Source organism: Coregonus clupeaformis, chromosome 39, assembly GCF_020615455.1.
Source record: "Coregonus clupeaformis isolate EN_2021a chromosome 39, ASM2061545v1, whole genome shotgun sequence".
Lineage (NCBI taxonomy): Eukaryota > Metazoa > Chordata > Actinopteri > Salmoniformes > Salmonidae > Coregonus > Coregonus clupeaformis.
In genome coordinates, this window is record NC_059230.1 from 11,199,824 (window position 1) to 11,211,468 (window position 11,645).

At 44.4% G+C, this 11,645-nt stretch overlaps 2 protein-coding genes across 7 annotated transcripts in view; one reads left to right on the forward strand and one right to left on the reverse strand.

Annotated features, from left to right (window-relative positions):
- Window positions 1–342, reverse strand: part of LOC121554431 (tudor domain-containing protein 7B-like) — a 33,072-nt gene extending 32,730 nt beyond the window's left edge. The window contains exon 1 of the mRNA XM_041868019.2: window positions 215–342. The gene's annotated coding sequence lies outside the window, so the exon portion shown is untranslated. The remainder of the gene's footprint in view (window positions 1–214) is intronic.
- A 6,215-nt stretch (window positions 343–6,557) lies between these two features.
- Window positions 6,558–11,645, forward strand: part of LOC121554680 (dynactin subunit 1) — a 32,802-nt gene continuing 27,714 nt past the window's right edge. For 3 of the 6 annotated variants that reach the window (XM_041868352.2, XM_041868354.2, XM_041868356.2), the window contains exons 1-5: window positions 6,558–6,706; window positions 9,357–9,611; window positions 10,358–10,442; window positions 10,970–11,001; window positions 11,428–11,445. In XM_041868352.2, the coding sequence (XP_041724286.1) occupies window positions 9,384–9,611; window positions 10,358–10,442; window positions 10,970–11,001; window positions 11,428–11,445 (363 nt within the window). In that variant the 5' untranslated portion in view covers window positions 6,558–6,706; window positions 9,357–9,383. The remainder of the gene's footprint in view (window positions 6,707–9,356; window positions 9,612–10,357; window positions 10,443–10,969; window positions 11,002–11,427; window positions 11,446–11,645) is intronic. The other 3 variants (XM_041868353.2, XM_041868355.2, XM_041868357.2) reach the window with 1 other exon arrangement.

An 11,645-nucleotide genomic window follows, 5' to 3' on the forward strand; every position in this document is an offset into this window, starting at 1 on the left:
GCATTTGCAACTGTCACCAACAAGCCCCAAGTGTCCTGTCAAGCTACGTTGTGTCGCTCTATCTAGCTCCGTACTCTTGTCACTTCATGGGACACTCAGAGCGCTTTAAGCATTCACCAAATAGCATCAAAACGAAGACGTACTATCACATCAACTATTTAATCTCAGTAATAAGATCATTCATTCAAGTAATGCCAGCCAATATAACTCTTACCTTGCTGGGAAGGAACAGAGAGGACTGTGACCCGGTTAACTTGCTGCACGTCACACTCCCTGACTGTCTGTCTGTAGCCCTTGCTGTCTTGATCTGTCCCGGCTCACCCAAAGCTGCGCTCGAGCCAAGCGTCTCCCAGCAGGCCCGGTTGGTGTGTTACAGTAGCCTACCTAGTCTGTGATGTGATTGGTCTTCTTCGCACAAGCCCCATTCTAATTCCATCATAGCGCAGGCGCCACAGCAAATACAAGCGCACTCAGGAAACTGTTCTCCAATCTACAATGATTTATTATAAGCGACACGTATTCCGTGTATAGGTCTTTTTGGTTTTCTGCATCGGTGTGCTATTGTCTTTGAGTGAGAAAAACATCAGTAGGCAAAACATTAATCACTGCCACTGTGTGCCACAAAGTAAGCTATTTATCTCAGTCTCTGTCTCTGTCTCTCTCTCTCTAGTTCTTATAAAGAGCTGAGAGCTCAACGTTTTGTATGTGCAGTGGAATGCTTCAGATGGTACTTCAGATGGAAGGTTGGCTAGACTGTTGCATAAAGTGAAGTTGCACCACAGCTGATCTTCAGACACCCAGTCAATCTCTCTTTTTTTCTCCCTCACATTTCTCACATAGATCTGCTGCTGCCTTCCTTCCCTCCTTCCTGACTACAGTCTCCACAACCAGATGGTTATATAACTTGGACTGGAAGGCATGTTAAAACCCTCATGCTATGTGGGTTTTGGGATGGGATAAGTACACATTTTTATTTTATTCCTTTAGAGTCTTATCCTGAGGTTGAAGCTCTAAACATAGGCTACGTCCAAATAGTATTTTGTCAGCCCTTTACAAAGTATTTATTTTAGTATTTGTCTTTTTTGTTGTTGTATTTGTTAGGGATCCCCATTAGTTGCTGCCAAGGAAGCAGCTACTCTTCCTGGGGTCCAAACACATTAAGACGCTTACATCACACATAAAACAAAATATAAAAACAGTACATCATATAACATTATTACACCACTATATATCTACAATACAAAATGTATAATACCACCATACAACAATATTACAATGTACGTGTGTGTAGAGTGCGTATGCTAGCGTGTGTGTGCGTATGCGTGTGTCTTTTCCTGTGTGTGTGTATCTCTTCACAGTCCCCACTGTTCCATAAGATGTGTTTGTATCTGTGCAGGCAATCTCTAACATTCATAGTTCTCTTTTCATCATAGAGAGCCTTTTAACAGCCAACAATCTGAGATAGCCTACCAAGCCATTGAATGAAAGGCTCTGAATATCTTTTCCATCTGAATAATCTATGTTGACCCCCACAACTACCACAACTATGCTTCGAGGCAAGCAACACTGAACCATGCATGAGAGCACCAACTGTTCTGGACGACTGTGTGATCTCGCTATCTGTAGCCGATATGAGTAATCCCTTTAAACAGGTTAACATTCACAAGGCCGCAGGGCCAGACGGATTACCGGGACACATGCTCAGAGCATGCGCTGACCAGCTGGCAAGTGTCTGATATTTTCAACCTCTTCCTGACCAGTCTGTAATACCTACATGTTTCAAGCAGAACACCATAGTCCCTGTGCCCAAGAACGCCAAGGTAAGTAAGTAGCCTTGCACGAGCCCTGGCATGTGTGAGCTGGAATGGATCATAGGAGCAGGAGCCTATCTCCTGTTTCTGTAGCGTAAGGCAGCTTGATGTACAAGTAAACCCCCTGAACAGGACGCTAATGTAACCTGTCTGAATGACTATCGCCCCGTAGCACTCACATATGTAGCCATGAAATGCTTTGAAAGGCTGGTCATTGCTCACATCAACATCATCATCCCAGACACCCTGGACCCACTCCAATTCGCATTCCGCCCCAACAGATCCACAGATGACGCAATCTCTATTGCACTCCACACTGACCTTTCCCACCTGAACAATAGGAACACCTAAGTGAGAATGCTGTCCGTTGACTACAGCTCAGTGTTTAACACCATTGTCCCCTCCAAGCTCATCACTAAGTTCAGGATCCTGGAACTGAACACCTCCCTCTGCAACTGGATCCTGGACTTCCTGACGGGCCACCCCCAGGTGGTGAGGGTAGGAAACAACACATCTACCACGCTGACCCTCAACACAGGGGCCCTCAGGGGTGCGTGCTTATTCCCCTCTTGTACTCCCTGTTCACCCATGACTTCGTGGTCGCGCACGACTCCAACATCATTACGTTTGCTGACAACACAACGTGGTTGGCCTGATCACCGACAACGATGAGACAGCCTACAGGGAGGTCAGAGACCTGGCAGTGTGATGTCAGGACAACAACCTCTCCCTCAACGTCAGCAAGACAAAGGAGCTGATCGTGGATTACAGGAAATGGAGGGCCGAGCACGCCCCTATCAACATTGATGGGGCTGTAGTGGAGCGGGTTGAGAGCTTCAAGTTCCTCGGTGTCCACATCACTAAGGAATTATTATGGTCCACACACAGTCGTGAAGAAGGCACGAGTAATGTCTCTTCCCCCTCAGGAGGCAAAAAATATTCTGCATGGGCCCTCAGATCCTCAAAAAGTTCTACAGCTGCACCATTGCGAGCATCTTGGCAACTGGCAACTGCTTGGCATCGGACCGCAAGGCGCTACAGAGGGTATTGCGTACGGCCCAGTACATCACTGGGGCTGAGCTCCCTGCCATCCAGGTCCTATATACCAGGCAGTGTCAGCAGAAGATCTTAAAAATGGTCAAAGACTCCAGCCACCCAATTCATAGACTGTTCTCTCTGCTACTGCACGGCAAGCGGTACCGATGCACCAAGTCTGGAACCAACAGGACCCTGAAAAGCTTCTACCCCCAAGCCATAAGACTGCTAAATTGTTTGTTAAACAGTTATCCAAATAGCTACCCGGACTATCTGCATTGAGCCTTTTTGAACTAACTCTTTTACATACGTTGCTGCTACTGTTTAATATCTATCCTGTTGCTTAGTCACTTTATCCCTACCTATATGTACATATCTACCTCAATTTCCTCCTACCCCTGCACATCGACTCGGTACTGGTACCCCGTGTATATAGCCAAGTTATCATTACTCATTGTGTATTTATTCCTCGTGTTATTATATTTATATTATATCTCTATTTTTCTCTCTGCATTGTTGGGAAGGTTCCGTAAGTAACCATTTCACTGTTAGTCTACACCTGTTATTTACGAAGCATGTGACAAATAAAATTGTATTAGAATTTTGATACCCGTAAACCAAAAGATCCAAAAATGTCCCCATAGGAGAGCCATTTGAAGAACCCTTTTTGGTTCCAGGTAGAACCCTTTTAGGTTCCATGTAGAGCCCTTTCTACAGATGGTTGTACATGTAACCCAAAAGGGTTCTGCCTGGAACCAAAAAGTTGAAGACCCTTTTGGAACCCTTTTTTCTAAGAGTGTATTGAGCTCATCTGAGTGGAAAAACAGTACAAGCATTTTAATCAGTTTTGTTTCTGAAAATGAGTTTTAATTCATTAATCACCCGTTTCTAGACAAACATGTTTTGGGCATTGCACATTGCTAGTTCAGCGCATCACTATAGGTCATCACTAGTTACCACAGCCACAAAGTAATAAACCCCGCCTATTTCTACAATTGATCTTCTTAAAATGTTTTTTTTTAATTGTATTTTTTTATTTAACCTTTATTTAACCAGGTAGGCCAGTTGAGAACAAGTTCTCATTTACAACTGCGACCGAGATAAAGAAAAGCAGTGCGATTAAAAACGACAACAACACAGAGTTACAAACATGGTCCTCTGTAGCTCAGCTGGTAGAGCACGGCGCTTGTAACGCTAAGGTAGTGGGTTCGATCCCCGGGACCACCCATACACAAAAATGTATGCACACATGACTGTAAGTCGCTTTGGATAAAAGCGTCTGCTAAATGGCATTTTATTTTTATAGTTACACATGGGATAAACAAAATGTACAGTCAATAACACAATAGAAAATCTATATACAGTGTGTGCAAATGTAGTAAGTTATGGAGGTAAGGCAATAAATAGGCCATAGTGCAAAATAACTACAATTTTGTATTAACACTGGAGTGATAGATGTGCAGAAGATGATGTGCAAATAGAGATACTGGGGTGCAAATGAGCATAATAAATAACAATATGGGGATGAGGTAGTTGGGTGGGCTAATTACAGATGGGCTGTGTACAGGTACAGTGATCGGTAAGCTGCTCTGACAACTGATGCTTAAAGTTAGTGAGGGAGATAAGAGTCTCCAGCTTCAGAGATTTTTGCAGTTCGTTCCAGTCATTGGCAGCAGAGAACTGGAAGGAATGGCGGCCAAAGGAGGTGTTGGCTTTGGGGATGACCAGTGAGATATACCTGCTGGAGCGCATACTACGGGTGGGTTTTGCTATGGTGACCAATGAGCTAAGATAAGGCGGGGATTTGCCTAGCAGAGATTTATAGACGACCTGGAGCCAGTGGGTTTGGCGACGAATATGTAGTGAGGGCCAGACAACGAGAGCGTACAGGTCACAATGGCGCCACTTCCGAGTGGCGCAGTGGTCTAAGGCACTGCATTGCAGTGCTAGCTGTGCCACTAGAGATCCTGGTTCAAATCCAGGCTCTGTTGTAGCCGGCTGCGACCGGGAGACCCATGGGGCGGCGCACAATTGGCCCAGGGTAGGGGAGGGAATGGCCGGCAGGGATGTAGCTCAGTTGGTAGAGCATGGCGTTTGCAACGCCAGGGTTGTGGGTTTAATTCCCACGGGGGGCTAGTATGAATTTTTTTGAAACAATACAAAAATAATGTATGCACTCACTAACGGTAAGTTGCTCTGGATAAGAGCGTCTGCTAAATGACAAAAAATTTAAATAGTATATGGGGCTTTGGTGACAAAACGAATGGCAGTGTGATAGACTACATCCAATTTGCTGAGTAGAGTGTTGGAGGCTATTTTGTAAATGACATCGCCGAAGTCAGTTTTACGAGGGCATGTTTGGCAGCATGAGTGAAGGAGGCTTTGTTGCGAAATAGGAAGCCGATTCTAGATTTAACTTAGGATTGGAGATGCTTAATGTGAGTCTGGAAGGAGAGTTTACGGTCTAACCAGACACCTAGGTATTTGTAGTTGTCCACATATTCTAAGTCAGACCCACCGAGAGTAGTGATTCTAGTCGGGCAGGCGGATGCAAGCAGTGTTCGATTGAAGAGCATGTATTTAGTTTTACTAGCGTTTAAGAGCAGTTGGAGGCTACGGAAGGAGTGTTGTATGGCATTGAAGCTCGTTTGGAGGTTTGTTAACACAGTGTCCAATGAAGGGCCAGATGTATACAAAATGGTGTCGTCTGTGTAGAGGTGGATCTGAGAGTCACCAGCAGCAAGAGCGACATCATTGATATACACATATAGAGTCAGCCCGAGAATTGAACCCTGTGGCACCCCCATAGAGACTGCCATAGGTCCAGACAACAGGCCCCCCGATTTGACACATTGAACTCTATCTGAGAAGTAGTTGGTGAACTAGGCTAGGCAGTCATTTGAGATGGCATGGGCAAGTTGCAGCAGAGGGTGCAGAGCTGGTGGCTTAAAATATTACTTTAAACCTAACCATAACCCTAACCTTAACCACACTGCTAACCTTATGCCTAACCTTAAATTAAGACCAAAAGCAAATGTTTGTTTTCATGAATTTATAGGATTTAGCCTATTTTGACTTTGTGGCTGTGTAATGTGGTCCTCTGTAGCTCAGCTGGTAGAGCATGGCGCTTGTAACGCCAAGGTAGTGGGTTTGATCGCCGGGACCACCCATACACAAAAATGTATGCACGCATGACTGTAAGTCACTTTGGATAAAAGCGTTTGCTAAATGGCATATTATTATTATAACTAGTGACAACCGTCACTCACCTTATTTCGCGCCAAACACTGATCACAAATGTTTTTGATGTTTGTTCACGTTGCTAGCGATTGCAGACACTTATTTCTACTTCTAGACATGTCTCACATTTGTATATAAAATATCACACGCGAAAAGTAATTTTAACAACATTTATTTAGAAGTTTGAGTTACTTTCTATTCTATAGCTGACCTGTGTAGGCCAACTCACCACCGTTGATTGTCAGCGCACATAGTTATCCATCCAGTAGGTGTCGGCGCTTAGAATGTATTCGTTTTTTTATGTTTATGTGATATGGTGTCCTGATTTTGAAATGTATTATGTATAGTCCCTTGTTATTGGAACTAATATAATGTAATTCCAATTAATACACATTTCACTTTTGTCAGACAGACTTTTATTCTTAATTCCAAAGAAGCGGAAGTAGACAATAAATAATGAAAAAACAAACACCGGAAGTTGGTGTGGGTGGACCGTTCTTATTATAGGGTGGACATGGCATTTTGCTAACTGACCCTTATCTGTATATTTTTCTTGCGTTTAACCAACAAGTTCTTTGGGAACATCATACCATACCAAACCTAACTCTGTCAATTTGCAGGTAGGTGGCAGAAGTTAGCTAACGTTATCTAGCTTCTCAAGATTATTGACTGTTAGGCTAACACTTCGCATCTAGTATAGCTAACGTTAGCCAGAAATCTAACGTTCGCTAGCTAGGTAGCTAGCGTTACTAGCTACAATGAGATGTATTGTTGATTTAACGTTAGCTAGCAAAGGATTTTAGTTAACGTAAGCTCGCCACCGTCACTGCTTCTTTCTGTGGGAAAGCTATGAATATACATTTTGCAGAGTTGTCGGGGTACCAGCGATTTAGCTAGCTAATTTGTTTGCTCGAGCTACCTAGCTAACACTACAATCAGATTTTTGACTGACGCGAACACACCCTAGTTAGCTAGCTTAGTAACCAACTAGCGTTAGCTAACTAGCTGACTAACGTTAACCACTGAACCTGGCTGGCTAGCTATTTTAGCTTGCCAACTGTCATAATGTTTGCGCAAGGTTATTTTCTGATTATTTTCACTTTCACCTGATCTTACAGGGCAATATGACACTGACAACCTCTGAAATAGATACTCCTAAAAAGGAGGATGATCATTTCTATTGGTGACTGCCAAGTGATGGCATGAGCATAATCAGAAACACATCCTTTCTCACGGACTGAGTGATGTTCTTTTTTCACTACAGAGGTCCATATCAGTCCCTACTAGTGTCTTATCAGGTATTGTTATGGCAAGATTATTTTCTGTTTTCCCATACTGATCTAGCTGCTACAGCTGGAGACTACAATGTTATTGCGTACTTGCTGGGATTAAGGGAGAAATACACAAGCTCACTTCAAAGAGTTGTGACGATTGCTGAATGCTGAAGGTGAATCATCAATAATAGTGTCCCCTGCCAGAGACCCTCCTCTTTTTCACTCCTCTCCTGTCTGTCGCAAACACTTCCTCTAAGAAGGAGAGGGAGAGATGGAGAAGCTTGCACTATTTGATTGATACTGTTGTTAACTTGGTAATAAATAAGCAACAAGTGGATATGGCTGGAATGCGCAGGCGGCATTCGGTGGCTGTCCCGGCGATTGGCCTGGGTATGGACCGGGGCAGCTTGGTGAGACCTATCTGATATTCAGTCTAAGACTAGACTACTTCCTACATATGAGTTGATTTGATTGAACAAATGAGCAGCAACAGTCAGTTATTTTACCTAAGGCTAGTGATTGTCTATAGGCTACATTTGATTTGACACTTGCCTCAACCATTTTTTTGTACATTCGAGAACAGAACTGTATCAAGAGGAGTTTTCTTGTTGCTACTGCTGGCAAATAAATTAAGATAAAATAATAGTTTTACTCACAATGCAGGCTATACAGCACGGTGCTGAAGATGATGATGAAATAACATGTTGTGGCTCCATGATCTGTTCACTGCTTCAGCTGAAGAAGTCACTGTTAGGAAGGAAGGGTAGACTATTCCAGTGTTAATGGCATTTCCTGGTTGTTCATTTAATTCCGGTTTTATGACATAAGAGCTCAGTTTCTAGTTATCTTGTTTCTAGTTTCTGACTAACACCATTCCTACCATGATCCTGGCTACTCCTCCCAGTTGTCTGCCATTCGGACGATATCTATTAGGCTAGCTACAATGAATTTGGTCTCATCTCACATGGCATTGCCTCCCTGAAGACCCAGATATAATATTTGCCATGTTCCTCCATGGCCCATTTTGACCATTTTATGAAAGATTTCCTCTGTGTGGGTAGACGGTGAGCGTTACTGTCTGTGTGTCCACCAGCTGTAATGGTTACAGTCTGCTGAACCATATGACTGGGTGTGTGACTGTCCTCAGGCTGTCTGTGGCCTAGCTAGCATGAGTCAGCTGGCTGTGTCTATATGGCCTAGATAGCGAAGAGTCAGCTAGTTGACATTCAGAAGTGGGAACTAGGCCCAATGGATATATCATCAATATGTTGTTTGTTTCTAGTACTTGTTGTTGTGGAATAGGCCTATGTCAGACATTTTCCTTCTCAGCCTCTTCCTGGTAGTCTATGTGAACTAGGCCTAATGGGGCGTGGAGTTGATGGCATGAAATGTTGTCATCAATAACAACAAAAAAACATGTTGTTTGTATGCTTCACTTTGTTGTTGTGGAAAATCCGATTTCAAATGTTAATTTTTAATTTTACCCCCTTTTTCTCCCAAATTTCGATCTTTTCTCATCGCTGCAACTCCCCAACGGGCTCGGGAGGCGAAGGTCGAGTCATGCGTCCTCCGAAACATGTCCCGCCAAACCGCGCTTCTTAACACCCGCCCTCTTAACCTGGAAGCCAGCTGCACTCTAGCACTGCGCTGCAGTGCCTTAGACCGCTGCGCCACTCGGGAGGCCCCGATCTCAAATATTTTATCGTAGATCAAAACTAAAGAGTCAGTTGTCATTGTTTCTTGTCTGTGATTTAAATGACAGATTTCCTCACAGAGAATCTCAAAGATCACAACAAAATCAAGCCGAGTTGAGGCTGTGGACTTGGCCTAACACCGGCTGTGTCTAGGACTAACACCGGCTGTGTCTAGAACTTGACACACTCTCAGTGCCATCAAAGCATTTGTCTGTTTCTCACACAACTTGGGCAACAGCACTCACAAAGTCCTCTGTCCTAAACTATGTCCTCTCTCTCCACCCCCACCCACACCCCCCCAGCTCTCTGGCAGCCCCCTCCTGAGCAAGATGAGTGCAGACGGGGGAGGCAAGCCTGCCAAAGTGGGCTCGGTGGTGGAGGTGATCGGTAAGGGCCAGCGTGGCACTGTGGCATATGTGGGCGCTACGCTCTTTGCCACGGGCAAGTGGGTGGGTGTGATCCTGGACGAGCCCAAGGGCAAGAATGACGGCACGGTCCAGGGGAAGAGATACTTCCAGTGTGATGAAAACTGCGGCATCTTTGTGCGCCAGTCCCAGGTAACTAAGCTAACACAACACACACCCACTCACACAGACTCTCTCTCTCTCTAACACGACACACACACACCCACTCACACAGACTCTCTCTCTAACACGACACACACACACACCCACTCACACAGACTCTCTCTCTCTAACACGACACACACACACACCCACTCACACAGACTCTCTCTCTCTCTAACACGACACACACACACACCCACTCACACAGACTCTCTCTCTCTAACACGACACACACACACACCCACTCACACAGACTCTCTCTCTAACACGACACACACACACACCCACTCACACAGACTCTCTCTCTAACACGACACACACACACACCCACTCACACAGACTCTCTCTCTCTAACTGTGACACACACACACACACACACCCACTCACACAGACTCTCTCTCTAACTGTGACACACACACACACACACACCCACTCACACAGACTCTCTCTCTAACTGTGACACACACACACACACACCCACTCACACAGACTCTCTCTCTCTGTGACACACACACACACACACCCACTCACAGACTCTCTCTCTCTAACTGTGACACACACACACACACCCACTCACACAGACTCTCTCTCTCTCTGTGACACACACACACACACCCACTCACACAGACTCTCTCTCTCTAACTGTGACACACACACACACACACACACACACACACACATTGTGGAAGAGTAGTAGACTGGTGTATTGAACCCGTCTCCCTCTCTCTCCTGATCAGATCCAGCTAGTGGAAGATGGATCCAGTGCCACCTCTCCAGACACCCCAGAGTCTGCCACTGCCAAGTTCCTGCCCAAGCAGAAAGGTAAGCAGAATAACTAAGCTGTAGCCTTCATTTACATGGCCTCAGTGGGCATCAGGGTTGGGGTTAATTTCAGTTTGACAAATAATAATAATCTGGCTCTTTTGTCCATGATAATCTCATCATGTAGGCTATACCTGCACTGTGTCTGTGAGTTGTTGGCTAAGGCAACGTGCCAATACCAGAGTGGGCACACTCGCTATATAATGCTATTTCTTTTGTGAGAAAACAGTCAGTAGAGTTGAAAATGTGATGGAAACCCATTTAACTTGTATTTTTTATTGGGTACATGAGAATGAAACCTCAAAAGTAATTTTTATGTGCACTACGTCATCACGCACAGCCTTTTATCCACAACAAGACAATTAGATTTTAGAATATTCGCAGGAAACCTAGCTACTGTAACACTTCATATTACGGTCCACTTAAAAGTATTTCTAAAGGCTTTATAAGTAGTTTATTAACTGTTAATTATGAGTTTGTGTGTTTTATAATAACATGTGATCTGTTCTTTCTGTTTTTATCTTCAGACATTCCTGAGATTCCAAAATCAGTCAAACAGGTACAGTAAAAATACACTTTGTTTCGGAGCGATTTCCATCCCTCCTCTCCTCTCTCCTCCTCTCCTTTTCTCTCCCTCCAAGTGACCAACCTCTTCACTCTTCTCTACTTCTCTCTCTCCCTCTCTCCTCTCCTTTTCTCTCCCTCCAAGTGACCAACCTCTTCACTCTTCTCTACTTCTCTCTCTCCCTCTCTCCTCTCCTTTTCTCTCCCTCCAAGTGACCAACCTCTTCACTCTTCTCTACTTCTCTCTCTCCCTCTCTCCTCTCCTTTTCTCTCCCTCCAAGTGACCAACCTCTTCACTCTTCTCTACTTCTCTCTCTCCCTCTCTCCTCTCCTTTTCTCTCCCTCCAAGTGACCAACCTCTTCACTCTTCTCTACTTCTCTCTCTCCCTCTCCTCTCCTTTTCCCCTAAATACCATTACAGATGCCCATTGCCAAGAAGGTATAGATATTTAAAACTATGCTCACATACTTTGCCATGGTGGTTGCTTGCTTGTCACGTTTTCTTTTGAATTAGGCTGTTCAGGGTTATATTTTTGGTCTGTCGTAGCTTTTCTGTTGTTCGTCTTTTGGACTGTAAACTGCTAATGCTTCACATGGGTGTTTCACGTCACCGTACATTTTTGTTGCATTTTCACTTTG